At 38.7% G+C, this 26,128-nt stretch overlaps 1 protein-coding gene across 7 annotated transcripts in view; it reads left to right on the forward strand.

Annotated features, from left to right (window-relative positions):
* Window positions 1–26,128, forward strand: part of ARHGAP6 (Rho GTPase activating protein 6) — a 162,636-nt gene that overhangs the window by 98,258 nt on the left and 38,250 nt on the right. For all 7 annotated transcript variants that reach the window (XM_050713587.1, XM_035542161.2, XM_035542160.2 and 4 more), the window contains 2 exons: window positions 2,434–2,593; window positions 21,723–21,794. In XM_050713587.1, the coding sequence (XP_050569544.1) occupies window positions 2,434–2,593; window positions 21,723–21,794 (232 nt within the window). The remainder of the gene's footprint in view (window positions 1–2,433; window positions 2,594–21,722; window positions 21,795–26,128) is intronic.

Here is a 26,128-nt window from a genome sequence, read left to right on the forward strand (position 1 = left end):
AGGGTTAAACTCCTGTGGCTGGGTCTAACAACTGAGCTGTGGCATTGCAGTGGTGCAGCTTTCTGCTTGCTGTTACAAAGATAACTCTGAGACAGAGAATGCAGTTACTTCCAGTTAGATTTGCCCATGGTAATTTTTATTTGAAAAAGAGCATTAATTTGGGTGTCCATGCAAAATCCCATTTAAATAATATTTATGTAACTTATGGTAGTTCCTAAAAGCCCCACCTACTCCCTTGGTTTTGTGCTCTACAGGAAATAGAACATGCCCTAAATCACCTGCAGTCTTCATAAGCTGTTACCTCATCATTTTCTAACGGGTACCATTCATACCTCCAATTTTTGTTTCAAAATTAAAATATCCCAGTTATGTCTACCAGAAAAATGTCTACCAGTGATATTTTTATTTATGAAAATGCTCATCTCAGAGAAATAGATAAGATAAAAATCTTGCAAGCTCTACCCTAAAAACCTATATTTCTCTCTTTGTACCAGCTTGACTGTAGAACATTCTGTACATGATATGTTCATGAGGGTTGAATTGCATACTTCTGTAGTTGTAAAGTTTTCTTTCTTCTGCATTATCAGGATTGGAAAGGAATTAGTTTCTTAGTATACATTGTCTGGTGGTGGATTCTGTTCTTGATCACTTTTAACTATAAATGACAACAGCTTTTTAAAAAATGTAAACATTTACTTGCAGTTTTGCAAATTAGGCTTACATGAATCTTGCTGCTTTGGTTTCACTTGAGTTAAGCTAGTCAGCTTGGCTTGTGTCGTCTTGTAAACTTTTAGTTTGAGCTTGTGAGGCTGTAGAAGAGGATGAAGTGATGGAGCAAAAAAAAAAAAGGACAAATTCAAAGTAATTGATTCCAGTGCTAGTGCAAAAGTTTGCATATGCGGTCCATGTAAATATTGATATTATTCATTGAGTGTACAGATATACAGTTGTTCAGATCAAAGAAGCAGTTTCATTTATCACAGTAACCAAGTGACTTGCAAAAAATATTATGAAATAAAGCTCCTTGATGAACTCAAATATATTTCACACATCATAAGAAAATGTTTCCAATGTGTCATTCTTTTGATCTGTATTGCTAGATGATGCTGCATATTTGTGAATGATCTTGTCTCTTATATATGTGAATACACACACACATGTCATAGGTACATATAAATAGGTACATACATGTTCACGATATCATATGGAAAGGCTTGCATGAAGGTATTTCCATACATTAGGATGCCTAGGTGCTGAATACAATGAAATGTTACTAATCCTTCAGCCAATGTCTTTAAAAGTCAGGGGGCATCCTTTGACTCTAGACGTGTGTATAGAATAGATGAATTATAAGTGATGGTGAAAAATGAGCATGCAGTGAAGGTACAGATATTGAAGTTTAAACTAAAAATAGGCATTTACAATGAAAGTGAAGTTTGTTAATTGCAAGCCTGCTATGCTGTGATGAAGGGCAGGCTGGTGAATTTGTCTTTACACCTCAGCTGATGTAAATCAGAGTTCTTTCACTATCTACACCTACATCAAGTTATACCTACTGACAGGTTGATGTTTATTTTTTAGTACAGCTAGAATGAAAAACAAATTCTTTCTCTCCTTGCAGACATGTGCTGTTTGATGATGCTTTGATGAATACTGAAATTCTTGCTTAAAGTTAATTGTCAGTCTTCAAGCTTCCTTATGTGCTTGCACTTACGTTTGAAAGATGATTACTTCTCTCACCTGAGCTAAATACTAGCTAAGAGAATAGCTGTTTGTATATGTCATCACAGGTGGGAGATAAAACTTCTAAAGCTTTTGATTTGATTTCCAAACATAATTGGTACCTTACAGAGATGTAGCATATCTCATGTTGTTTTATTGTATAAATTGTAACACATACATTATAATGGCTTTTCAAAAATGTGAAACACCTTATCCTTTAGTCAATCTTGATCTGAACACAGTCATGTCATAAGGATGGGAGTGGGATTAGCAGGCTGGGAGAGATAAGATGTGTGTTGTCCATGGACCTGTAAAGGTCTATATGCCTGTATGCTCAGGGAAGAGAATGAAGTGACGATCAAGTACCATACAGCACAACCAAACTGGGAAAAGCAGACAAGTTTGTTTTGTTTTGTTTTGTGTTCTCCTGCTTTGTGCTTTTGGTTACTGGAATCCTAGTGTTTTTGCAACAATGCTTGCTTAAATGTTTTCAGGCAGAATTGACTTTTTGTTTTGCATGTCTGTACTCCTTTTAAGGAATGCTTGTCTTAGGAAAACAAAGATATTTGAAAGGTTAGAGATGTCCAAGAAAATGGCCTTTTAGAAAAAGAGGACCTGTGTTGTTTTTCCTTGCAGTAGAAGAGATGGTTATGTTTATTAAACTGTGCGTACCATATAATGCTTCATATTTTCCCATTTGATTTCCTGTAGGGTGATTTCACTTGGAACAGCATGTCAGGGCGCAGTGTTCGGCTGAAGTCAGTTCCCGTTCAAAGCCTCTCTGAGCTGGAGCGCGCTCGGCTACAGGAAGTGGCTTTTTATCAGCTGCAGCAGGACTATGACCTGGGCTGTCAGATTTCTATCCCCAAAGGTAAGGGCTCGATAAACCATTTCTATTTAGCTTGCTAAGCCTCCTCTTTGTAAGCCATTGACTTCATACCACAGTAATAAATGGGAGAAAACACTACATTGTTTATTCCACAGACATTGTCTTCTGTTTCGTTTTTGTTTAAACACTGTAACCGTGCAAAAATGACTGGTAATGTTGTTCGTCTGTTATGTCCAGCTCAGGCCACCTGGGGTGGGATCATCTGATCAAGGACAGATGCCTACAGAGCAGATAATCTAAATCATACCTATTTGTTCTAGGACCCCTTGATACTCAGTTTAAAGAAAAAGGCTTTTTTTGCACTTCCTCGCATCCAAACGTAGACATCTATGTAGGTCAGATAGGTCGTGCCCTAGAAGTGATTTTTCAGTTCTGTATTGGCTCTGAAGAAAGCCAAGCATCACTAGTTCAGGCATCTGCATCAAGTAAAGTGAATCCCAGTCAAGTTTTACTCAAGACAGTGGTGATTATTTCCTAGAAAAAAAATATAATTTCCAGTATATAACACTGAACACTTAAAGAACAGGAGATTACCTGAAAAGCAGAAGCTCAGCTGTCAGAATCCTGATGCAGGATAACCACACATAGACCTATGCTTAGGTTACTGCGGCAGAGATCTAAACCTCACTAGAAGTAATGGGAAAGTTTCCGTTGTTTGCTATGGGCTGTAGATCAAGCCTAGCAAAGATAGCTGTTGTGTTATCATACGGTCATCTGCAAATCTCTTTCCTGTTTTCGCTATTTTGTTTGTTTGTTTCCACTTGTGTACTAATTTGTGGAATAGGAAGAGACCACTGAATTCTAACCTTTGGATAACCTGAGATACTGCGTGCTGGCACATACATAGTGATGCCATAGGACCAGTTTTTGAAGGAATCAAAGTTAAGCAGAAAAATATTTTCTGGTCATTTAAAATAATGGTGTGGAAAGGAACAAATGTGAAATACATCAGCCTGGGTGTTCTTCAGCTTTTTAGGATCTGCAGAAAACTCCTTCCAAAAACAACACAGTCCAGCTTACCATATACAGGAGAGCATCAGCTTGTAGTGAGAAGGATACAATCAATTTCTTCAAGCCCTTCCACAACTCCTCAGTCCCTCAAAAATATTCCATCAATGTGAAAACAATTTTACAGAACATTCAAATGAGGAACTGGATTACTAAGGGTACCGCAATATTTTTTGGTGGTCTAAACTGCCACTGGCAGTACTAGTGGGAGATGAATATACATGTGTTGGGTTTACATGGTCAGGTGTTGGTAGGGGAGAGAGGCTGTAGGGTAGCCTCTGTGAGCAGAGCTCAGCAGCTGCCCCAGGTCAGACCAGAGCCAGCTCCAGCCGGCTCCAAAAGGGACCCACTGCTGACCAGAGCTGAGTCAGGGAGCGATGCTGGGTGGGCCTCTGGGGAAGCAAATATAAGATGGGAAAATATCTGCTGTGTGACAGAAGCTAGGAGAGAGAGGAGTGAGAAATGTAAGAGAAGCAGCCCTGCAGCCCCCCAGGTCAGTGCAGAAGGAGGGCAGGAGGTGCTCCAGGCACGCAGCAGCAGTTCCCCTGCGGGCTGTGGAGAGGCCCCTGGTGGAGCAGGCTGTCCTCCTGCAGCCAATGGGTCCCACACGGAGCAGATCTCCACGCTGCAGCCCGTGGAGGAGCCCCCGGTGGAGCAGGTGGATGTGGCCTGGAGGAGGCTGCGGCCCATGGAGAGCCCCCGCAGGAGCAGGCCCCAGGCCGGAGCTGCAGCCCGTGGAGAGGAGCCCACGCAGGAGCAGGGGGTCTGGGGGGAGCTGCCGCCCACCCGTGGGGGACCCGTGCTGGAGCAGTTTGCTCCTGGGGGATGGACCCCGTGGTACGGAGCCATGTGGGAGCAGTTCTTGAAGAGCTGATGCCTGTGGGAAGCCCCCACATTACTACAACACATATTCTTCACAATTATTACTTTCTTAAATTCTCCACAACTATTACATTCTTAGACAATGCCCAGTCCATGTTTGGCCCATTACTTCTCTCAACTGTCATCCTTATCTCAAATTCCTTGAGCTCCACATTGGGCGCTAAAAAGGATGGAGGTAATACCATCCGAGACAGTAGGATATGTATATTCATATTTGGAAACTTGGAGCTTTGGAGATCAAATACTATTTATATGTGCTCCTAACTTTTCCTGCTGGGAGTGTCACAAAAGAGTAACCAACTGGGAAAGTAAGGATCTCAGCCTAGCCAACCTAGCCTTCCTTTGCACAATCCTTTGGAGTCACAGGCAATTTAGCACACTGGCTTACAGACTAGGACCTGCTGAATCTTTCAGTTTCAGATCACACACAAGAACAGTTTTTGTTGTAGCGTAGAATAGAATAGTTCAGCTGGAAGGGACTTTTAAAAATCTAGTCCAACTGCCTGACTACTTCATGGCTAACCAAAAGTTAAAGCATATTACTGAGGGCATTGTTCAAATGCCTCTTGAACACTGACAGGCAGGAGGCATCAAGCACCACACTAGGAACCCTGTTCCAGTGTTTGATCACCCTCACAGCAAAGAATATCTTTCCTAATATTTGATCTCAACCTCCCTGGCACAGCTTTGTACCATTCCCATGCTGTGCCATCGGTTCCCAGGAGCAGAGGCTAATGCCTCTCTCTGTGCTTCCCCTTCTCAGGACATGGCAGAGAGCAGTGAAGTCACCTCTTGGCCTCAGTTTCTCCAGAATGATTCCATGAGGGACAGTATCAAAGGCCTTACTAAAATGCAGAAAGATTCCCTTGGATTCCTTTCATCCACCAAGCAGGCAACCTTATCAGAGGAGATCAGATTACTAAGGTGTGACTTTCCCTTCATGAATCTATGTTGACTATGCCTTATAATAGCTTTGTTCTTTAACTGACTGACATCTATGTGTTTTCACAACATGTATATATGTGGGTGAATTTGTAATGTGTAGTTAATTTTAGATATACTGTGTCTGAAAAGTGTAATTTCAAGCATAAAAACTAAACAAGAATAATGTAAACTCTGGTGAAGCATCAGAAAATAAAAAGCACTTCACGAGCTCAGGAGCCTGGGTTCCAGTTTCATCTCCTATTATTTCATGTATCTTTCGCTTCAGTTTAGATGAGAAATAAATTAGCTGTTCAGGTTTTCAGATTAGATTTACCAGCAAGATTATTGAATGGCAGGTTATTTCACATCTGTGTATTTACTCTGAATGAAAAGATTGTGAATTTTTCTTTGTTCTAAGGTATTCAGAGTGAGTGAATAGCAGAAGCAATTCACTTGTAAAATGTAGTACGACCTATTGAAGGAAGTGAAGACAGTAGCTAGAATTACGGTACAACTAGTATTTAACTGTCCCTCCTGTTTATAAATCTGGCACTAATTTTGGTATATCACAATATGTATAAATAATCATTCTGTCACTCCATCATCCTACATGTGTGCCTGCACTTTGGTAGGAGAATAAGAATCTACTGTATTCTTAAATTACTACTCTTTAGTTTAAGCCCTTTGCAGAGACACTTCAAAAGTCCTCTTGATGTTCTCATCACTCCTGAATGGCATGGAATGCAAAAGTATGGTAAGAGGGTAGCAGTAATTGTCCAGTTGATTTGCTAACATCACAGGACTGTTTAAATGCAGAATTTCAAGTTTAAGCAGTGTGAAATTTGCTCAGGCACTCTGTACAATAACATAAAACTTGGTCATAACCATTTGTGCCCCAAGTTAAAAACAGACTCAAGTCTGTTAAACATTTTCTGTAAAAAACAAAATGAAGCAAAAAAAAAAAAGAAAAAAAAAGAAAACACACAAAAACAAAACTAACAACAAGAAAGGTGATGTGTTTGGCCAGCTTACAGGAAGAACTAATACTGTATGTTTGAGAGAGCTGGGGGAGCTGCCTAGGACTGGAGAGATTCCTACATAGAAAGATGTGCTCTACAGCTCTCTTCTACTTAAGAAAATGTTGCCTGAAAACATCCAGAAGCAGAGGTTAGTGGAATAATCTATATATTAGAAAATACAGAAAGCTGTTTTAAAAGTTGTGATTCTTTGAGGTTCTTTGTTTTTCAGAAGTTCTAAATGAATGACACTAAAACATGCTTGTGCCTGCTGGGCATTTGCTTCCTGCAAGTATTTGAGTAATCACATTTACTGGCACAAGTATTGTGGAAAGTAAAAACCCATTGTTCTTGGGTAACAAGTGTGTGTGCCAAGCATGCTTGCATGGAGGTTAAGTCTGAGTACAGAAGCATCTGTCTTATCTTTTGCAGTCAAAATAACATCACAGTCATGTCACTACTGGTAGCTTCTTCGTAATGTTTCAGTTCACCCATGCTCAAAAGTCCCCTTTGTCACAGCAAGTGAAGTTAGCCTTTCAGGGCACACCTGACAGTTCCCACACTTGCAGAGGAATGCAGAGAATGTAATACCTGGTATGTAATCCCTCTCCTCCACTTGTATTGCAGCCATTAGCCTTAATGAAGCACACTACTGACATTTATTAGTTAAATATCCTGTGATCACAGAGAGGGACCACCCCCCACAATAATTTTAACCAGCATATCATTTAAAGTATGCTAAGGTTAGACTTCAGTAGACAATTAGAATGAATTTAAATTCATCAAGAGTCATTATTTTTATATGTATGACAGAGGTACTTCAGGTTTCTTTGTTGTTTTTTTGCTCTCTTGTTTTTCTGCCTTATCTTTCATTTTCTGTAATCAATAACTCTCTCAGTTCCCTGTCACTCCCCCATCTGCCACCAATAACTATACCAAGAATCATTTATACTCTCTCTAAGTTAACATAGTAAGTTGCAAGAGGCAATCAGTTCCAAGCAGAGCATTCCACAGTTTCTCTATCGATGCAGTTACTCTGTGGAAGATTTTAAATTTGTTGTCTGATGTTCTGAATGGCACAACAATACAATTTTGGTGGAACTTCTTTGCAGTTGCTGTTTAGAACATACTATACTTTTCTTATTTCAAGGAAGTCAAATCTCTTTATAATAGGAGAAGAGGCGACCTATCATGAAATTCACTTTAGGTGTGTGCTTACATCTTTGACTTTCCAATTGTGTATGTCCTTTTATGTAAATAGTGAGAAAAATGAACCTTTTACAGCGTGTCTACACAAAAAAAACTTGGTTACCAAGTATGATTGAGTTCATTGGACTGCAAACTGACCAAAGACTTGTAAACAGTGGGTCATGCTAGATGGCAATACATGGCAGTGAAAATCACAGTCAAACTGGATACTTTGCAAATATTTATAAGTTTACAGTTTTGTCTGCTTGCTCCTTTTTTCTTTGACCTACCAAATTGGACAGATTGAACTATCAGGCCTGGATTTCTCATATACAAATTTCTCATTTCTTCTTTGAAAACTCAAGTTTTGGAAGGGAAGAAAAATGCAGGGACTTGGGTGCAGGATGAATGTATCTGTGGATCTGTGCATCTTTAGGGCCCAGGTCCCTACGTGGCCTGGAGTTACCATGTGCCGCAGAGCCAACCCTGATTTGACAGCAAGTTTTCTACTTCTGAGGCAATCGATACATCTCTTTGTAAAGAAATGGCCACAATCAATTCAGAGTATGTCAACAATGTTCTGTATTTTGTGGATTTTCTTATTTGTCATTGCTTTGTCCCTTGCAACAGCGCATGCAGGAAGTGCTTTCTTCATAATATCAACAAAGAATAATGAAAAACAATTGATGTTTTCACAAGAATACATCTCTGACAGTTCCAAAAGTTGCTCAGTTATATTTCTTACTGGTAATACTGTCAATATTGCCTGTAGCCACACAGGCAACATTGCTGCACAGTAAGCATCCTAGTATAATTAGGTAAATTGCATTATTCCTGTGATAACAGTCCAGCTGATTGTATTGTGCTGGGATGCAAAATGAGCATGCAACGTATGTGTGTGTGTGCAGCAAAATAGAAAACTAGTGCGTTGTTATTACATCAAGTGTAGTCTTCACAACCCTGGGGAAGGACAGTGGCTAACACAGGGCTGAAAGAGTTATGAGAACATAGAAGTTGTGTGTACTAGGAATTTCCCCTAGGGAGTTTCCATCCTACTTCCTCTTGCCTCTTCCATAGCTAAATACAGAGGGGCTTCTTGATAAAGGAGAAGCACCGATGCCTGAAGTTGAGTCCAGTAAAACAATTAAATGAGTGCTGTTGACTACTCAAACTGTATATGATACTGCATTTCGGTGAAAACTTACAGAAAAATCTGGGGGGATTTCTGGACAACCACCAGAAAACAAATATATTCCTACTCATTTCTGTTTAATGCTGCTTTTACTTTTATAAAGCAGAGGTGCCAGCAATAGTGCTTGAAAGAAAGAGCAGTGCCCAAGGTCATGTTTAGAAGAAAACATTCCACTTATTCCTACCCAAGCTTGGCTGCTAAGGCTGGGGAAGGAATCCCTTGGGAATAGAGGCTGAGACTTCGGTCCAGTGAGGAAGAAAGGGATCTTAATAAATGATGAGGAAGAAGTAGATAAGATTTTTTTTCTTTTATATAGTGTGTTTTAAGCTATTAAGAGCCTTTATACTTGTATTATAAAAGCCTGATACATGTTACCACTTGAGATTGTTTATTTTCCTCTTGATGGATAGATGATCATTTGTTATTGATTCATAAACTGTCTCCCTCTTTGGGAGCACAGGCTGCCTGCCTCAGTCTCAACTGTAGTAGTAAGAAAAACATAGTGGACAGGTATTCATTGGCAGGTTTCTTGCACACAGTGATTGTGCAGTGGTTCAAGCATAGTAACCAAGAGTGCACAGACCAAACTACTCCCTTTTTCTCTCCCCACGTTTTTAATTGCAATGTTGCAATTGTGCTTCTGAGAGTTACCAGGCTAAATTATCAAGATGTTGTAAAGGCAACATGCCTTTAGTATCAGCCTGGATATTGTTTTAAAGCTGCAGGTAAATATTGCAGCTGTATGTTTGGAATTACCTGCTGGGAAGAAGTGCCTTTCATAGACTGATACTAAATAATAAAAAGAAAAGCATGTTTATTTTTCTTCTGACTGATAACTGAAGACAGTCAAAAATGGGGAAGGAGAAGGTACTGAAAGGTCTCAGCATAACCAGGAATTAGAAGGGGTTCTTGTCCTAAACATGGTTGTAGGCAGTTAAGGGAGTTAACCTCATAGGCAGTTATGAGACATCGACATAGAGAAAAACTCCTACTTAGAAAAAGGTGTTCTCCTTTATTTTTCAAAAAAGGGAGAAGAAAGGAGAAGTTATGCTGAATTCTCCTATGAAAGTTTGGAAACATTACTTTAACAAGGATGGAGAAGAATTTGAGTCATCAAGGGGCATATATGATCTAGGTTTTACATAGACCATCACAGAATCTCACTGTTATTAGACATTTTTGGTTCTAACTTTCTAACTTATTTCAGGCCAGAATTTCCGATGCGAGAAACTGGAGACAGGAACTTTTATTTGTGTGTGTACCAGCTTGGATTTCATTGGTCTAGTCTCACTCAGTTCAGAAGTTCTAAAAGGCGAGGACCTTAGAAGTATATTTTTATTTTTCATGTCATTCTTTTCTTATAATTAATAATCATGAATCCTAGTATTACCCTGTGTTTCAGAGAGTACTACTATGCTATCAAACTTCATTTTTGTGGGAAGACTTAGCACAAGAGTCCAGGCCCATACCCTCAAAATGACTTGGTAAAATATCTTTGTTCCATTCTCATCTTCAAAATTCAAGATTGATGTGTCCAGGATTGAATTTTGATTTTATATCTTGACCCAGGATTGTTAATGGATCAGATGCAGTAGAGTGGAATACATGCAGTAAGTTGGGCTAAGGCCAGAACATCCATCTCTGATGAATTATCTTGCTTTTGTTGGCTTGGGTCATAACCCTAATGTTAGGTTGATGCAGTGTTTTTATTCTAAGACACACCACATTCCAAAGTATATTTATGCCTTCGTACAAGTGTGGCATACGTTTATTTTGTACCTTTGGGTTTATTTTAATGTTTCCCAAATGTTTTGGAGTGAAAATCTGAAGGTGAGCCACAGAATTGTCTTCACTTTCCAGAAATGAAAATAAACATGCTCTCCAGCTATTTTAGCAAGTGTACCAAATGTAATAAAAGAAATTAACTGCGTTTACTAAGAAGACTGTTTACTGTATAGTTGCCACCTATGACAAGAATGTATATACACGCAATTACTTACTGTTAACAGCAACTAAGTCATACACAGTAGTTTCAGTAATTACAGCAAGTGTTCCACTTTCCGAGGGAATTTCTTTTTATACTTACTGGGACAGCTGGGGAGAGGGAAGGTAATCCTTAATTTTAGTGTTTAGCTAGCGTCTGCCAAATCTAGTTCTCAGTTCATTTAGTTAGCTATAATTATAATGAATATGATCGCATGTTGGGTTTAGAAACCTAAATACAGTCCCAGTCATTTAATGGAAGGTTGTTGCTTGTGCTGTTTTAACACGTGCACTTGAACATTTTTGTATGCGAGTTCTGTAGCCGGTTTCACCAGGTGTGTGATGCTGCACATCTGCTCGTATGAAGTGAGTATTAGTCTCTTGTAAGACTTCCTTTGGTAAGGTAAATTTGAAGTATATAATTACAGACTGAGTGTTGGGACAACTCCGTCTTTGAAATGAAACAAAACATACATAGCTGGGCTTTCTGAATTTTTATTGTTCATTGGTGCACTTTGTCCCCAATATGTTCCAGTTAAGCTCCGAATAAAAATGGGAATTCAGAATTATGTGTTCTTTGCTTCTTGTTTATTTTGGCAGGGAGTAGATTTTTGGATCTGTTTTTTGCTTACATTACTTGTCATTGTATTTCATTATCCATTTTTCCTTAACACCGAGAGTGACTATGATTTTTATCTGGACTTGCATTTTTGTAAGGGCTCCAAGCTGCTCATTGTTTTTAATCACTGACCATGTTACATACTTCGTAGACTATTATACCAGGAGAAAGCATCTAAGTAAACTGTAGCCTACATTTCACGGAGCTTTACAATTAGGTGCTTTTGTCCTGGCATACAGTACACCTTTTAAGTGAAGATAGAGGCGTACTAGCACTTCTCTTAATGCCAGCCACTGCCAGTGCCTCTCATATAGTACTGTCTCTAGCAGTGACACTACGAGTGAGTGAGTGAGTCCATGGAGCATTTGTAAGTTTTTTTTTCAATATAGCAGTGTTCATGAAAATTATATTAACAACAACAAAGACTGTGAGCTAAATTCTGCTCTTTTACAGTACACTAGTAAATCTTGGATCTATTGTATCACCCTTGCTGTATCAGACCTGCTCAGAGCACTAGAAGTAAACTGTATATCTTGCTGATTTTAGATGGAAGCTTTTTTTCTTTTTTTTTTCTTTTTATTTTTTTCCCCCAAAATCCTGATTTTCCATAGAAATGTTAATTTTTCTGAGGACTTTTTCTTTCCTCCCAGGAAAATAAAAACAGTATCTCTCAGTCTGTAAAGAGAAAATAAAATTGACTTAATGTTTTAAGCTGGGAGAAGTCCCAGCTGCAAGACAGAGGTGGTTGGAGCACTCAGCCTTGTGGTCTGTTACACAGGAGTTTGTCAAAGTGAAGGTGCCGGAAGCTTTTCCAGGCAGGGAGATAAGCAAGCCAAAAAATGTTTCTTTTTTTCTTCTCCACAGGAGGAAATTTGGAGAAACTTCTTAGTTTTTTTTTTTCCTTTTTTTTTTTTTTCAGATTTTACTTTTAGCCACTGTTGAGACAAGGAAAAATTTGAAATACATGAAACTTGCCAGAACAAAATTTAACTGGTGGTAGAAAATGGGGAAGTAATAAAATTTCTTGAAAACTTAAGGAAGTTTTTAGTCATCTGTGCCTCTTTTAAACTTTGTTGTTAAGCAGCTCTTTTATAAAACTCTCTATGTAATGCTCAGCAAATTCATTTCCAAGATTTTCTTCTATCAAACGCTAGGATTTAAATGTTTATGTCAGGAACACTTTATTCAGCATATTTACTCTATCAGTTAGAAACGGGCCAATAATAATTTTAAAAGCAGATGTTTCATTGCTTAGTACAAGGAAAAAGAAAGTTTTTCTTTTTAATTACTAGTGTGTATTTTGTTAAATAACTAGGAGTTTTGATCAAGAAGCAGAATGCATTTTGATCAATGCTATAGGAATATGGAACAGAAGTACAAAATTTCAGGATTTTGGTGAAATCAATGGCACTGTGAACACACAAATATAAACGTCTGCCACAAGAGAGTTAACATCTTTAAAAGAAAGAATTGTTTAACTTTTGAGAAACTACCCGTTGTGTAGGTGTGTCTTGTGAAGGTGGAGGAGGGGAAAGGGGACGGGGTGGAAATCAAAGGCATGCTGAGCTGACGGGGCAGAAGTGCTCCTGTCTTTCATTGGGCATCGTGGTGAAGGGAAGAGGCCTTGCTGGAGCTCCAAAGACAGATAGGGAAATATTATGATCAACATTTCCAAGTACAAATGTCATGAAGCAGTTATTGGAGACAGAATTGTGACCAGATGTTTTCATTATTAGGGCAAGGTAACCCTAAGAGCTTGCGTTGTTTTTCAGATACTGACTTGTGAGGGTTTAGGGTAGTGCTCTTATAAACCCAGTCAGAGACTGTTGCATGTGTACATTTGAAGTGTGCGAAGTCTCATTGAGTTTAGAAATTACTTCTGAGACATCAAATAATTCCTACCTAATGCAATTGCCTTAATAGTACATTCCAAATAGGTATTGGTTATAAGTATATACTCTAAGTACTCTAAGTATAAATTCATTCATCATTTTGTCTGTATTATTATTCCACATGGAAATCTGATTTTCCATTTTAAAATGATACCCATGAACATACTGAAAAAGTTCAAACGTGGCATAAGGGAAACAGTTTTAGGAACTAGAAACCATATATAAAGACTCTAAAACACAATGTTTGGAAAATCGGGTGTATTTAATTCTTTGTTTCTTTTCTAAATCATTGCAAGAACACCTAGTGTAACAGAAGTATTCTTGATTGTCTTCTGCCTTTAGTATTTGCTGTAGTCCTGGCCCTTTGTTTTTCAACACTTGACTAGGCTGTCCTATACTTCATAAATAATCCACATGAGCGTATGGTGATTCTGGTGAAGCTTTTAACTGAAGCTTTATTAAGAAATTAATTAAGAAATTAATTAATTAAGAAACATTGCAACCTACTGATTCTCATGTTCTGCTTGACTTTGGCAGAGGTTTGCTTTAACGTGTGTATTCTTCTGGTATAAATCTTCTAAACATTTCAGTTGAATATCAGATTTATTTCTGTTATCATATGCATATTGCTCTTTTCAAAAGTGCATTAGGGAAGTATTTCTGATGAGGATTTCTTCTTGCCTTAGTTTCTAAAGTTCATTCAAATGCATGGTTTCAGTGGAGTCATGGTTGGTGCCAGAAGTCTAAGCTATGTCTTTACATACTGATTAGGAAAAATAAGATGAGTATTGATAGATTTATTTAATCGGAGCTGTGAAACAATGTATATATTTGCATTTTTTTCTTTTTCCTCTTTCCCTCTTTCTTTTATCAGCACTTACATTTTAGTTATGCTTTCAGCATTGTGATGGTAATAAGAAATGACTGACTGTGTGGCTTTGTAGATTCTAAATTGTATAGATTTGTTAGGCTTTTATGCTCAAAAGGCTACCTGGAGATTTAATGGAGACCTAATCTCCTGGTGAAGGTTTTTAAGACTAGATTAGAAAAATGTCTGTGTGACTGACTATTTCTGTGCAGGAAGTCAACCAAAGTGGTCCCTGCAGATTTCATCATGCCTTTTATTCTTGTGGTTTACATTGTCAACACCTGTTGCTGTTAAAAAAAAAAAAAAAAAAAAAAAAAAGTAGTGAGCAAGATGATTAATACTACAGATACAGAGGGCAGGTAATGATTACAATGAAACTTGGCTGGAAAGAAGATGCACTGGTAACTTTTCAAATAGATAGCATCTCAACTATTGGGGCCCACCAACCTGTCTACTGAGAGACCTTCTGCACCTTGATTTCACTTCCTTGCACTAAAGGCTACTCTCATTTCATTTCTTTATCAGGGCTTTGAGAACTGTGCAGGAATTTTGTGGACTGGGCTAACGGCTAACTGGTCCTCAAAGGCATGTGTGAAGGGTTCATATCAACAAAAGCAATGGTCAGAGGACAACAGGGGACCTGGATGCCTTGAAGCACCTCCGTGCTTCACTGGGACCACCGGGAGGTCCCTTAAATGCCAAAGGGCTGGGGGAATTGTGGTTGCTTTTTCACCTCCCACTATTGGTATGCAAGCCAGTTTATCAATACACACCAAAAAAAATTAATGCCTGCTAGTGGCAGTTTCATGTCTGTTCTGCCTCTAGCCCACTTTGCACTTTGGGGATTAAAGGTAATTCTCCTTCTTATCAAATGAAGATCATTTTGACTAGGAAAGGTGTGAAAGTACTTTTTCCTCCCTTGTATTATAAAATGACTTTTTATTTAGATAGCTGATGCCAAGAAACAGTCAATATTCTCCCACCTCCAGTGGATTGAAGAAAGTTTTAGAGCTTTTTTTTTTTTTCTAGCTATCACAGATGACAACATCAAGGCTCCTGTTTATTTTTTTCTTCCTTTTCTTTTTCCAGTACAGCTAAAATATTTTCTTTTCTGTGATTTGTTTTGATGTAGTAGTACAGACAGTTTTAGACCCATTTTACAATCAGTTAGGAAAGCACTCCAAGTGACGGATGTTGTTGTCTTTCCCAAAGCTTTCAAACCTCTGCTCTCTGAGTGCCTTCCATGTAAAGTGGGTGGCAGCAGCAAAGCCCCCCAAGCTCTGCTCCTGCTCACCTATTAAACCTGCAGCTTCCTGCACAGTGGGCCTACAGTGGCTTTGGCAGGACTGGAAAGGGGCTTCTTGCCCAGCTCTTCTTGCACCTGTGGTGACAGCACTTTCAGGCTGTGGCTTCTGCAGCCCAGACCTTGCTCCAGTGCCTGAGTTCCTTATCGCACCTGTACCAAGGTTTGACTCTTACTGTCGGAGTGCATTGCATGTGCATTTATACACCAGTTAGCAAAGTCCCTCGTAACTGAGAATCATGGAAGAACATCTTTTAATCACATAGGGTTACTTGTAAACTGTCATTTGATTAATAAAACTCGGGTTCCTGTAGGGGTGGAACCTTCTTTTGAAATTGGTGACGATTCCAGCAGTTCTGTGTTCCAGGCAGTTTCTCTGGCAATTTATGGATGTTTTCTGTAAAGTCATATCGTTCATATGCCACTAGAGCTGAATTCTTGCTGTTACACAGTAAGGAAATTGTTTATAATGCAAGATTTAATCTTCGATCAGCTGCAATATTTAAACCTGCATGTTGACAAATTATAATTCCTCTTTGTTTCATTTTAATCAGTAATGCAGTAACCCAAAGGACTGCTATACATGTAAATGCAATATTGTATATATAAATCTATATCTGAGAAGGTACATTAACCACAGGCTACCAAAGAGTCTAGTGGATTGAGGAAGAAGAAAAGCTTGCTTTTGTCTGGTGATTTTAAGTTTCTTTGGTTAGCTGCAGGTTGTCAAGCACAAAGGAAGGCTAATCTAAAACAAAGTGAACTAAAGAGGGTAACCAATAAAGCAGAAATAGTATGAGAAATGGGGAGGTAGTCTAGGAGTTATGAAGCCATGTAATATTTTGCATTGCTAAGGGAGTGTGTGTGCGCACTGCCAAGGACAGGTTACAGGGAGAAAGAGGGCAATGGGAAATACCTGGGGGCTCAACCCTTCCGTTTTCATAGCATGTGATGTGCCAAAGCCTTTAGCTCCTCGTCCTCTGGTTGAAATGTTTACCTTCCGCCTGTGCTGCAGCTGGCAGCGCTCTGGAAGTTACTGTGTGGGGACAAGAGCATTTCAACAACATGTTAATCTAAGTAAGTATTTCAAGATGGACATTTATAGTGACAGGAATGGCTAAGTAAAACCAGCACCCTGCTCTTCAGTAGAGCAGCTCCAAGTATGCATCCAGAAGGAAATTTGCTTTGCATAGTGCCCGAAGAAGTGATTGCAACCACAAACACAGTGCAACGAGGGAAGAATGAAACACGGTCTATTCTTCCCTGTGCTCTGTCAACAGCATTTAGCAGTATTTTCTACTTGCAAACTCTATTACTTGCAGCACCGCACAGGCAAGAGTGAATGTAGCTTGACATTTGTTTCGCAGGCTGAGTGCAGGAGGCTGGCACATGGGAAATGAATCGTTCTTAGTGAGTGGAGCAGACAGAGAAGTCCACAAGAGAGGTCAGACTTGGTGCCTTGGGATGCCACTGGTTATGGCTTTCAAGGCAGAGTGGATTACACTTTTTAAAAGTACATTCTGTTATGATATAATTACATGCAAGGAAAAAAATACTAATGACAATTAAAGGAAAATGACCATGAATAAAGATAGCTACTATGAAGAATTATTTTAGAACTATTACAATATCAGGAATTTCATCCATTTCTGTTCCCATAACTGAGCTATGGGTATGACGTTTATCTTTCACATAATTCTTCTCCTTATACTTTGTGAAAATGACCCTTAATTGTAGAACATGACTTTTTTTTTTTTTCCCCCCTAAATGGACAAGAAGCACAATTCTCACATGCAGTGGAAGCTGCCAATAATGGTCGAGAGGGGGGGTGGCACTATGTGTTCTTCTCTTGGTAACCCCATAAACAACAGATTTCTTTTGTAAAAAACCCAGTGAGTTAAATTAGCTTACAGTCTCTGTATGAATTTATGAATTATGTTTTTGATTAAACAAAAAATAGTGTTCTTGCATGTACATAACATAAAAGGAACATTCGTTCATATAGATAATCCATAAAGTTTATACGTTTTATTATTTATAAGCTTTATTTATCTGTAAGCTTTATAAGCCCATACATAAGAAAAGAAAGTGTTGAAGAACTCTATTTCTGTTACAGGTTCACTTCAAGCTTATTGCCAGGACACTTTCCATAATTTAAAATCTAATACTATAATAGTGTCAGAAAAATGACTTGGAAAGCTGTAGTACTTCTTTCTACATGTTATTTTGATTTAAAATAAATAAACAAATAAAATTGCATTAGGGCTTCACAATATAGTGGCTATTAAGTTCGGAATGTGAAAGTAGTGGCCAAGAGTTCCTGAATGTTAACTCCAGGTGTGCCACTAACTGTATCACCTTGAACGAATTCCATATACCTAATATGTGATTCTTTTGCTTGTGTGAGCAATATCTTATTAGCTGATTTGTATACTCATATAAACTGAAATTCGGACCTTGAAGTGGACTGTACAAAATCTTGGGAGTGTAACAGAAAGTTAAAGGGTGTTAGTGTTGACACTGTGCATGAATTTCAACCTTGAACCAAAAACTTTAAAAACTAATAATCTCAGAAGTCACACTCCTCAATTCTTCAATTCTTGTCCAAAGTCAGTGTATCAGTGCAAATACTCCAGTGTTCTGTAGGCTTTGGTTCACTGTCAGAGTCCTAAATAGATGACCTGATTTTTCAAATAGAAAAGTCTCTTTGGCATTAACTGAACCTGGAAGTGCTCGCTACTTTGCAAAAACAGGTCACGTAGCAATTTAATATGCACTCAGGAGTTTCATTCCAGGCTTGTTTTTTTTAAACATTCATCATGTTAGTCGTAATATATACATGCCAAGAGAGTGATGTATGCATTGCAGCATAAAATGCAGTCAACATATAAATTAGAAAGTATTGAACAAACCAAGTTCATTTCTGAAACAACTGATCTGCAGAGCTGCCTGGGCAGATGTTCTCCAGAAAAGTCAGATATGGTTAAAAAATAGAGGGAAAAAAATTATCTTCCTTCAGTTTGACATCTCCTATCTTTTGACATGAAGACTTTTGAATTTTCTTGTCCTGCTAATATTCTGGAGTGGAATCTGTTAGACAGCAATATATTGCTGATCTATAGAAAGAAGACATCAAGGGATAATAACGTACACAGAAGACTGGATGAAGCAACTGGATGAATGGCTTTTATCAATTTGTGGTTTAAACACTTTCAAACCACAAATGAGAATAGCAGGCCATCTTTAATAGCACTCTGGACTGATATGGTATTACTTTGCATGAATAGTTATTAATCAGTTTGAAAACGTACAGTAGGTATTATGCACGGGTAATAATGCTTTGCCTGTTTTCAAGAAAGCTTTGGATATTAATTATATTCTCCAAACACACTGCAGATAGTAAGTGCTAAGTGTTATTGTTATGAACTGGGTTTGTTTAAGATTTAAAACTGCTGGAGTTGCACAAGTCCCTCAGTACATTATGAATATTTCAGCAGTGCTCATGCCTGACAAAACCTAAATCAACAATCATTTCAAAACGTATTTGCTTCTACACAATATAGGTTGTAATTAATTACGTCTTTTGCTGGGGGCAGAAGAAGAACTGGAACTGACCTCAGACCTCCTGGCAGATCCCCTAAGCTTTAGCTTTTTGCTGAGATTCCTATCAGCCTTACTTTCATATGCAACTCTTTTTCTCTTGGAAACCGTAAATGTAAATGGTTTCCACTGCCTTCGGTGGAAGCACATCCCTTTGCATCTCCTCTGTCGTTCTGCTGTGTCATTCTCTGCTTCAGGAGTGCGCTCCCGCAGAGAGTAGACTCTTTTCTATATTTTCTGTCCTGTCCATCTCCAGAGCTGTTTCCTGTTTCTTATATTCCTCTGGGCCCGATCACCGCTATGCAAAAATCAAAGGGTTGTCGAGACAAATGCACAAATATTCTCTTAACCTGTCTTTTACTGATTGATTACTTCACTGTTGGAGTTGAAGGAATCACCCATTAAGAACAAGGTTCTTCATACATAAGTTTGTAAAAAACATAGTTTGTCCCTAGAAGTGATTAACTTGTTTTCCACATGACTATTAAAATGTCATTTGTTCCCCTCTTCTATATTGAATAGCATTCATTTTTTTCTGGTATTTCTGTTATATTTGAGTGTGCAGCACTAAAACATTCCAGAAGTTGCAGTTACATAACTGTAATAGAAAAACAATATATATTATATGCAGTTTCAACTTTTGTTCTCATTTTTACATCTAAGTAGACTTCAGTAGAATGTCAGAATATCAATAAATAGGTCTTTGGAGCATAAAGGCTCTAAGACTCTAAAGAAATGTAAGCCATTTATCAAAAGGCTACTGCAAAGCAGTAATTTGAATTTATAAGATGAAAAATAATATAAAAATAATAGTGTATAAAGCCAGAACACAATGGTAGTAGGCAACCCTATAAAAACAAGCAGTATTGTTACTTTTATGTAAGCAGGCTACTGACTATTCATATTGCCAAGAGGTATAAGAAGAATTTTTGTAATAAACTCAGTATTATGAACTGGGAATGTCAGAAGGTGTGAAAAGACTGGGCACATTAATCAATCAAAGTATGACTTTGAGTTATGAACTTGTCATGTGGCTATGAAAAAGGGAAATCTAATCATAGACCATATCAGGCAATGAATTACCACTGTTATATTGCTGAAATCTCATCTGGAATACCGTATCAACTCTAGTCAGCCTTATTTCAGAGAGATGAATTCTCACTGGAGCAGGTGCAGAAAAAGGTATTAACATAACCAGCAAATGTGAATCTACCTCTACCTCAAGAGGTAGAAACTGAGTATCATAGTTAAGCAACTGCTAGGAGGTAATATGCTTGCTGTACCCATATAAATGCAGAATACAAACATTGAAGGGGATTGGATCGAGCAGAAGTTGCACAAGGCAAAAATAAATTTTAATTTTAAAGAAAAAGGATGTGAACTGGCTATGAAAAAGTCAGAATTTGTCCATCTGTCTGTTGAATAATACTCTGGGCATGTCTTTCAATAGGAGTTGAGGGAAAACTATGAGGAAATGACTTGTATTTTCTTATGGGTAATTGCAAAAATGAGAGTTAATCCACAGAGATCCAATTCATTCCTTTGTTGTCTTTTCCCTAGTGCAAAAGACCACTTAAGACATTGGCTTACATAACCAGAAAAACATGTTGAGGCAGATTATTTGGTGTCCTTTGTACCATAAAAGTGAAACACACATATTGTGTATTTCGGTTTTTTGTTTTGTTTTGTTTTGTTTTTCCATATTACAAAACCAGTAAAGCAAAGGTATGTATCCATTAATTGTTAGCTTTAACGGTGCCTATGCTAGTATTAGCATTAAATCCTATGTTAGATCTTTTATATTGCTTTGGAGCTAAAAAAAATATATAAAAAAATAAAAGGTATGAGTTAAAGCAGGTCTCTGTCTTAATCTCTTGTATTTGTTGAGATCTAACAAAATGTGTTTTTGTTGACTTTTCATTATAAAAGATGCTGAAGGAAATAATGATAGCCAACCTTTTGACATAATTCTTTCAAGAACGGACCTGCCTATGCTGCTACTTAAAATCATCAGTCCTTAATACCTTAGTGAAAGCTTGGATGATATATACGGTGTCAGAGCAGTAATTTTGCTTAGACTAATCCACCTGAACCAATCTGAACATGCTGTACACAAACTGTAGGCTTCCAGTATGAGTTCAGATCACCTGGGTCATGTGAGGGTGGGCAGTTATCACCCAACTAGTCCAATTGGTGTGCAGAATTTATCCTGGAGGTCAGTCATCCTCCCTCTCTGAATACTACCTGTGACTACACAACCTGGCTCTCCAAATACTACCTCCAGCTCCACAGCCGAGTCACAGTCCTGTGCCTATGGATGGGGGCTGATCAGAACTTACGGGTTTACACTACTTGCTATCAAGTCTCAGTTGTGAAGTCTTCAAAATTATCTTTCCTTTCTGCCACATGGGCTGCATGACCATGCATGCTATGCCCAGCAGCATGGAGTGGGATACATTTGGTCCTCCAGTTCACTCGTTAGGGCTGAAAGGCTGTGACAGTTCCCAACCTTTGTGAAATACACCCCACATCCTTCCTGACTTCAAATGCCATGGCCATCTCATGTTCGTACAGCTTACGCAACAGTTTGTTCAGCATTCTTTCTTTTCACATATTTCCTATTTGTTCTCTTACAGATGGGCAAAAGAGGAAGAAATCATTAAGAAAGAAACTGGACTCGTTAGGGAAGGAGAAAAACAGAGACAAAGGTAAAATTATATGAATATATATTCACTAATTGGGTCTTAGTTTTGCATATGAGGTTTCTTTAGTCTTAAATTTATACTTTCTGGAATAGGAAAATGTTACCAAGCTATTGTATTGCCTAGGTATTCATTTCCAAGTTGAAAAATATGTCATACCCCTTTGTATTTCTCATTAGTATAATCCAGATCTCGTGAACTGAAAGTTTCTTTCCTGGGAGAAAAGGAGGAGTTAAAGGACTGCATATTTTCTTCCTTGTTCTTTCTCCCCATTTTCAGCAGCCAGTGCAGAGTGCAGGAGTACAGTCAGGATAATATGACCCAGTTGTTTACCTGCATAAACACTCTACACTCTTCCTTGCAATTCACAAAGCATGTAAACCCAGCCCTGCCTAAACCAGTCAGATGTTTTTTTTTCTTCCTTTTTTTTTTTTTTTAACCTTAGGAAAACAGCCACGGTTTAAAATGTATAAATGGTACTGATCAGTTGGGTCTTAACAGTCTCAACGTGACATGGATTTACAGATACAGTTGGACTTTTTTGTTTGGACACTAAGCAGCTTTACGGGCTGGGTCCTAATCCACTGGACTTGACCTATAGTTTGCAGCCATTTGAACTAAGTCTAGACACTGAGTGTTGAAACCAATCTCTGAAATTGCAGTTTTCAGCATATAGGTAATTGTGCATCTAATTTTATGTTCATTTCTAGAGAACTAGTTCTGGAAAAGTAGTAGTAAAACTTGGCTTTTACATAACTGTATTGGTTGAGCACTTGCAAATAATGTTATTTTCTTCTATTTCCGCTCTTTCTTTTTTTTATCTCTACCTACATGATGGCATTTATACTTCACTCAGTAACTTTTGAGATCTGCTTTCTGTTTTTATTCAGATAGTTTTTCTGGACATTTTGGACTCAGTAGTTGCCCACAGCAAAGATCAGCACTTTGTGCTTATTCATCCTTGTATATATTTATCTGCTTCCTGTTTTTCAGCACTGCTGAAAAAAAAAAAAGAGAAAGAAAAAGTTCTACTTGACTTTAGCCAAGCATTTTTAAAAATCACTATGCTGATTCTTTTACTTGTAATTCCTTTTTTCTTCATTTAGCTTCAGGCCATTTCAAATCTTCCTCCCATCTTCCACTGCCTTATTCTCATTTATAGGTTGAATTCCAAGATGTCTTTTGCTTTCTAAGATGTCCAAACCCTCTCCATGTAGAAAGTATTACAGGAGCATCCCCTGAGGGCAAAATACTCCAGCACTACTTGAATGACAGAATCTGTTTCTCTCCTTCCTTCAGGATTTCTGCATTGACAGAGGTGGCGAGTTGGTCAATAAGAGGACAAAGGCCAGGAAATCTGAAGGAATCAGGTTCCCAAGCAGATTTTGTCAACAGAGTGAAAAGAAAGCCATGTTAGCTTTTTGTTGTTGTTGTTATTGTTGTTGCTATCAGCAAACATTAAGCAAAGGTAGCCAAGATAGCAGCATACAGCACCCCACTTCCCAGTATTTCCGTCCATGATTGTTTCCAGTGCACTTCCCTCTGTCCTACCAGGTTATTAAAGATCTTCTGTCCCACAGTTATTTGCTGAGCAGACAGCTAATCCATGACTGCGGAAAGGATAAGCCGCCATGAAGGCAGCTAGCCTGGCATACCTGGTGAAGGACAATGGAGAGGCAGCAGCACTTGCATCTCCTGCCCTGCTACGTGTGTTGAGGTACATGTGTGACTGCCAGTAGCTGGGCTTCACATGGGGCAGCATTTCAGCAGAGTTGGAGGGCTTAGCATGATGGGCTGGGACGTGAGGCCCAGGAATTCGAAGGGACAAAGTTGTAGAGCTTTCAGGCTGTTGAGCTGGTCTTTGCAAGGAAAATGTAAAGCCTCGTGTCTTGGTGCTACTCATCTTCACATCTTGGCAGAGCCACACCTGCTGCCCTAAGCAATGGTCCCTGTGTTGCTGAGTTTCAAGGCAGAGGTAGGCTCTCTCCTTTTGTGTCACAGTAAGCTGAAAGTATTAGCCTGATCTGTTCCACAGAAATTTATTATTATTATTATTATTTTTAACAAGCATTTCTACCGTTTATTTTATAAAGAGAATATCTTCCATTACTGGGCAACCGATCCAAAACAAACACTCTGCACTGTGGTCGTGGGTGTACGCACACAAAAGGCCAAGAGCATGCACTTATTCACCCTTGCATGTCCCTGGTCCTGTAAGGAATGTCTGCCTTCTGTTTCCTTTTTTTTCTTGGTGACAGTGTACCATCCTGAGAGGCAAGCAGTGAGAACAGGAAGAAGGACATCAAAGTGGAAACAGGGAAGCTGATTTCCAGAACATTTTTTATAGACGAGTTATGGCTGCCTTAATGCAAAGAGCATTCCCCTCACTTGAGCATCACATGTTTGCATACATGAATAATTCCAAACATATTGAGTTCCCTATATCCCAGCCTCAGAGACCCCACGTATCAGGATGAGTAGTAGCCAAGGCGTCCTGTAGTTAGGTCTTACCTGGAGTGTCATGTGAAAAGTCTTTTTTTGAATGAATAGCCTTCTGAAAATTAATCCTGACAATCATTGGCCTGTCACCCACTGTGTGATCCTGTGTATGGCTTGCAGCCAAAGATCATTGAGGTGAAGCCACAGAGGTGGAAAAAAGGCTGCAGTGCTGATCACCGGGGATGCACAATGAGGCCTTGCTGTAGGGAGCATGAAGAGTGAGCCTCGCATGCAATTTATTCTGCTTGCAATCAGCTTTGTGTCTTCAGGTGTGGACAGTTCCTGAAAAAGAGCAGGGAGGCTTTGTATACTTAGTTTTGCCTGATACTTCCTCTCCATTAGCACTGTCATGGACTGAACCACACTGGGGTACAGACTTGTGGAGTTACTCTGTCTGTGGAGGTGCAACATCCCTCTGCCTGGTGCCTGAGACTGTTCTCCCCCATTCAACCCCAACAGATGGCCGTGCTTTAAAAACATTACTGAAGGGATATGGTACTCATTTCTTTAGGACTGTTCTGAGAATTAATCACTCATATTTTAGGATTTATTCCAATCTGTGGAGTTTTTACTCTCCTAACATCACATTTTATTTAGATAGATCAGTCGATCTGCTAAAGTGAGAGTCTCAGCAAACTGTTATTCTTTTGAAGGCCAACAAAGGCAAAAAGTAGAATTGAATGCACTTTAAATAAGATTGATATCTTTATTTTGTCCTTTTTGACAGGTACATCTGTCAAAATCTAATTAAAAGGGAAAAAAAATCTAAAACAAGTGTTTTCATTTGTTTTTACATTTCTGAGTGACTCACCAGAACAGGATATAGCAAAACTTGCTGGATGTAAACGAACGAAACAGGAGAGCAGCAGTCCACCCAGTTATTTAGGCAATGTTTTCAGCTGCTATCATTCAATGTCTTTGCTTTTCTCTGCCCTGCCTCCTTGTTATTTATGGCCATTGTGATTCTCCATCGTTTTGTCTACATGTGTCTCCAAACACTTGCTTTAGCTGCTGACAAACAGTACTCTGGCTGGAGGAGCAGTAAAACGTCAGTGCTGCTCAGAATACAAAATTCTCAGGATGCTCTGCATGCTGGTGGCCGGGTACTGTTCCCTTGCAAATTCACTGCTAATTTTGACGACAGCAGAAGTGGAGCCTTTCATCTGTCTGCTGCCAGCGATACATGGGTCAGTGTAAGCATGCCTCCTTGGAAAGTAAACACAAACATTCCTGAAGGAGATGCCTCTCAGAAAGGATTTCTCCTAGAAGATGTTATCAGTAAACCAGCTCCATTTTTCTTTGGTTCCAGTAAACTCCACAGGTGAACTGAGAGACCTCCTTAGAAAAAACAATCACTTGTTGCATGATTTGTTGAGCAACCTTTTCCTAATGTTTCCGTGTGGAATGTAAATTCTTGACACATTCATCTGTGGGGCCTTGGCAGAGGTGCTATGTATGCTGTACTTTCTGAGAAAAAATGTAAGGCTATGGAATATGTGGTTTCTGGAATAGATGTTTGATTTTTCTTTAGTTATAGTTTGAAATTCTCAAACTTCTTCCATGTTTACTTCTCAGCCATTCTCATTAAATTTAGACGTATTTCTTAATGTTTGCATTTTTTCTTCAGTAGTTCGACCTATGATGATGTCAGCACGTCTTGGCATTCTCTATGGAGAGAACTGAATATATGGAGCTTCTTTTTTATTGTAGTTTATTAGAAATGTGTGTGTGTGGGGGGGGGATTCAAGCTTTTTAGTGCCCCACTGTACTATTTTCAAAAACTTCAAAATGTGTGTCATGCTCGCAAGGCAAATGAAAGTTATGTTAAGTGACAGTGTGTC

This window comes from Cygnus atratus, chromosome 1, assembly GCF_013377495.2.
Source record: "Cygnus atratus isolate AKBS03 ecotype Queensland, Australia chromosome 1, CAtr_DNAZoo_HiC_assembly, whole genome shotgun sequence".
Lineage (NCBI taxonomy): Eukaryota > Metazoa > Chordata > Aves > Anseriformes > Anatidae > Cygnus > Cygnus atratus.